General features: G+C 52.3%; 1 protein-coding gene across 1 annotated transcript; it reads right to left on the bottom strand.

Annotated features, from left to right (window-relative positions):
* Nucleotides 1-560: 560 nt before the first annotated feature.
* Nucleotides 561-1,351, bottom strand: KRP23_4949 (Mannosyl-oligosaccharide glucosidase; the record flags this gene model as incomplete). The annotated part of the gene is made up of 2 exons (XM_067889966.1): nucleotides 561-1,060; nucleotides 1,159-1,351. 2 exons carry the CDS (start codon nucleotides 1,349-1,351, stop codon nucleotides 561-563), a joined length of 693 nt encoding a protein of 230 aa, XP_067746552.1.
* Nucleotides 1,352-4,758: the final 3,407 nt, after the last annotated feature.

Raw genomic sequence — 4,758 nt, 5'->3', positions numbered from 1 at the left:
CTCACGGACGGCGTGAAGGAGGTGTACGGTCGGTGGTGGATCCAGCCAAGCTCTCCTTCTTGTCGGCACGACAGCTCGATTGTGGCGTTGCTGGATGCGTTGCAGCTTGATGTGGGCTCGCAAGTTTCCCAGTACAGCACCATGCTGGCGTTCGAGGAGTACGAGGGCAAGGCCTCGCACGAAGTTTTCATCAACCCACGCTACGAGAACGAGGAGGTGTTTTGTGCAGGCACTCTGTTTACCTATTTCCGAGTCGCTGACGCTCGAAATCCTGTCGTACAAGGCCTATCTGATCAGCCTATAGTTAAAGAGTGTATATCACTTCATGGGCGTCATCGAAGCTTCCCAGGTGTGATGTGCAATTAGTGGACTACGCGGTGTCTTGGAGACACCATCTACAGCTTTAACCTTGTCTTTCGCGAGAATGTCCATGAAATCGATACATGTGCACTTCTAGTCCTTCCACCACGTTTCTGTCTCGCCGTTGTCGTCCTCGCTGCTCTTCTTCGCCTTCAGTTTGGCCTTGGCGCTCATTGAGCTTCTTCTTTTCTGGAACGTGCTCAAAAAGCACCGCCTTGGCTGCCTTTCCCTTGGCCCTGTTGCGTGTAGTGGTGCAGCGCATCCAGAGCCAAACGGTTCATGTTCATCCAGATCGCCCCGCGACAGTACGGGTTGTCTCCAGGCGTTTTTTCCTGGTTGTAGAACTGATCCTGTGTAGACAAGGAGCGCAGACCAAACGGCGACCACAAGTGATTAGAGCCCGTAGTTTGCTTCAGCAGTGCCAAGAGCTTGGGTGAGTTCGGTGGCAACACCTTCAAGAGTAGCGGGAACACGCTCACGTAGCCTACGTGCTTCACGTGCTGCAGCTTCGTGGTGTGTGGAAGGTCTGCTCGAACTTGTGCGCCGAACTGCTGCGAGTACCCCGCCAGCTTCCCAGTGATGAGGCTGTCGATCGGGGCCTTCACATCATCCGCCGAGCTCGACGCCGCAGCCTCATTGAACAACACATCGAGCACCACCTCATCATACACCTCATCATACTCCTTGAACGTTGCTGCATCTACCTCCACGATAGCACAACGATTAGCGTGCCTCCCCCCTCGACGAAGTTTTACAGCAGGATCTCCTTGTTCACTCTCAAGTCCTCGTTGACGGCACCGCCAGGACGCTGAGCCAGCGATACCAGCTTCTCCTTCACAGTAAGCACATTGAGGTCTTTGAGTCCAGCATAGTGCAGCTCCACGCCGCGCACAACCTCCTGCGTCTTCAGCTGCACCTGCACCTGGAACGTCAGCGGCGCCACGTCGTTTGTATCCTTGTCACCGTCAGGTACTTTACTTTCCAGCACCATCTGCACCCACTTTTGACCTTCTGATCAGCTCTGCAGAAGTGTAGCCTCCGCTGCGACCTCCACCAAGTTCTACAGGTTGTGGCGACACTCCAGCTCCAGAATCTCCTCTCCGCAGTCAAAATCCACGTATAGAAGAGCGACAAATTGTTGTTCGGCACGTGTTTGCGTCCTAATCGACTGCGTTCATGTCCGTCAGTAAGATGAAGTTGCGGGGACTGACTGCTGATTGGCGGGGCTCTGCGAAGGCCGTGCTGGTGCTCTGGTCCCCGCTTTTCATGCACGCGCGAGGCGAATGGTGCTGCGTGCTTCGGGCACCTTGAGGTCGTCAAGTTCTTGCACCAGCATCGCCGGGAAGGCTGCACGCAAGAAGCTATGGATGAAGCCACACAAAATGGCCACGTTGCTGTGGTTGGATTTACCGGCGCGTAACCTAGAGTCCTGTAAGTCTGTCTGTCTGTCTGTCCGTCTGTACGTCCTGCACCTCTCTACGTGTCTTTTCCTTCCTTTTTGCATATTTTATAGGGACCTGTCTCATACTACGTCCACCCATCCAACCGACTGCCACCACTGTCTTGACTGCGAACAACTTACCAAAAATTACAAAAGTCGCACATGGTAACGGTTTAAAATCGGACCTAAGCGAGCAAATTCGAACTTATCCGCGAGCCTTACTTCACACTCCCAAATTGAGCGGCGGCGGCGCAAGGAAGCGAGCGGACGGCGCGGCATATACTGGGCCAAGGAGCGAGCGACACCCGCAGCGGACTACAGCAGCGTACGTGTAGGTGCATATATATATAATAACCACTTTTCGGTTTCAGGAGTTCCGCCTGTTGGGATAACTGGTACCTTCAGGGCAGTTCGAGGATATATTCGCATATAATTAGGGGTAGACTGGTGCCTATTTAGGGGTCTTAGGATCCTTATTTGGGAGGCATTGATTGGGTTGTTGTAGCGGGTGCCGTGCCACGACCACATTGTCGAGACAACCCAGCGGCCGCGTAGACGCCGGACAGTCGCTCTGACGCCACAACATTATTATTGTATTATTTGTATCCGATTTAATTATTGGGTATGAAAGTACTATAGTACTGTGGTTTTTATGCACTATATCCGTTACTTTCCTTTGTAAAGGTGTTTTTAACACTTTTCTGGGATATGAAAGGCTGCAGCTGGCACCCACCGCTGTACTAAGACCTACCCTTGATCTTCGGAGCCGCGACCCTGAGGCGTCCATGTTCGCCCGCCAGCGGCATGGGAAGTCTCATACCAACCTGGGGTAGTGGGGCAAATCCATGTGGCGATAAAAGCCGGTTTTTACCGGGCCGCCTGTCTCACCCTCGGATCAGTGGTCTGTGTATGGGACCGGGCACTTTGGATAGAAACATCCTCAGTTGCTTCTGTGTCCGCGGCGGGGGACATGCGGCCAGACACATGGCTTGAGCATTAAACCCAGGCCGAGTCACTTTGAACAGTGACTTGATGCCTTATGGCTTACCTTTTGTATATGCAATTGGAACAGCTTACCGCATGTTAACAATCCAATATAGGGCGGCTATATGCTACTCGATTGAGGTGCCTGCTGCACCTACGAGGGCTCGATTCATAGTGTAAATTGGTCAAATGCATGCAATATAATCTGTAATTTCTATATTTCGGCTGTAAGTCGCGGCTTTAGCAATCCTTCAATGCTTATGATGTCAGTTGAAGTTCCAACCAAAAAAGGGGAAAAAATACCCCAATAGCTTTCCCATAACCCCTTTACAACCAAACGGTTAATTGCCTAAGTTGAATAAGCTTAGTGGAATTAAGCAGACGCTCACCCACGGTCACCAAAGGAAGTGGCCACAATACGTGTGGTGAGTTGTCGCTTCAGCACTCAAAAGAAAACTCGCCGCTCCCTCTCCAAAGGTATTGAGAGGGGGCTCCAAGAAGGCGGGTCGTGCTTAAAGGAGGTAATGGAGGAGGTGAGGGAAGAGAAAAGAAAAAAAAAAGTTGGTTCGGAAGCGGCTATATGAGGCGTTTTACTGTCGCTTGAGCTGTGATTTGTAGCTGGGATACATGAATGCCGCGGTTATATTGCGTGTATGCGGTCGGTTTCAGACGTTTCGTGCTCTTCGTGGATGCAGTCGTCATTTTGTCGGGGGGGCAAGCGATCGCTCACGTAGATGTGGGGCGGGGCGGACAATAATCACTGGATGGCTGTGGTTTAGGTGATGCTTCCCGTCCGTACATTAGGCTTGTATTTTAGGGTACACAGCTTAGCGTTCAACATAAACCTTAACTAAATATCAAATATCTATTGTTGTGTAGGCGTGTCCAGGCGCTATGGCACGAAAGAGGAAGTACACGAGTGAGGCTCAAGTTACAGCGGCGTACGCGCCTCCAGAAGGAGATGAAACTCCAGCAGCGAAGTAGAGGCTTAACAATCTCAAATCAGCATTAAGTCGCTTTAGGAAACAAGAGAGAGAAGCGGCATGTCGAGATACAGCTGAAGGAATTACAGCAGAAGTGTCAGCGCTCTAAATCGATGCGATACACTGCAATTCAACTGTCACCAGGCATGCAGTGATCTTGCCGGCACATCCGGAGTTGGAGACAGCTCGAACTGGTGTTTCTCCACTGCAAACGACTCCTCCTGTCCAGGCACGGTCGCGTGTTTGTACAGAGGCTCGAGAGATCGCAGACGAGTCTGGGTTCGTTATCGGGGCCAACCCTGCTCAATCTGTAGCCCGTACGAGCGCGTCACATAGCCGGTGACTACCACGGTCAAGAGCTGACATGACACCGTCCCAGTTACAGCGTGTTCGAGAGGCAGATAGAGTCAGGAAGCAGCGTAAGCGAGCTAGCCGTTCGGAGTCTCAAGTCTTGCGCGATAGGGATCAAGACGCTACACGTGCTAGAGCTCGAAGGGCTGTGCTCCCGGAGAACCAGCTTCTGAACACACGTGTAAGCAATGCCGCTGCGATGAGTATTCGACGCGACGGAATGACTCTGGAGGGTCTTCAGCTTTAACGTGATCATAATGCAGTTGTACACACTGCTAGCGCGATCGCATGACCCAGGATGAACGCCTCTCGATTCAGATCAGATACGCAGATGCCCACATGTCGCAATGTGCGCTTATGATCGACGATGACCGACAAGCTGTGCGAAACCAAGATGCTTCGGCTCACGGCGCTCGACAGCAATTGATGGCGGATGAGGAACGTGTGATTATGCGAGAACGTGAAGCCGTGGCGCAGAGAACGCGACGGGGGGCGATGACGGACTCACAGGTTGAACAGAGACGAGAGCCGATCGCTATCGCAGGCAGCCTCGGTAGTACAAAACGAGTTTGGCATACCACGAAGATTTCGACCCTGCAACAGTGCCCGGTGGTCGTCACTACTTGTCGCGGTACTTGG

Source organism: Phytophthora ramorum (genome assembly GCF_020800215.1).
Source record: "Phytophthora ramorum isolate Pr-102 chromosome Unknown Phyram_PR-102_s0004, whole genome shotgun sequence".
Lineage (NCBI taxonomy): Eukaryota > Oomycota > Peronosporomycetes > Peronosporales > Peronosporaceae > Phytophthora > Phytophthora ramorum.
Note: the sequence above shows the minus strand (reverse complement) of the source record. Positions and strands in the feature narration are given on the sequence as shown.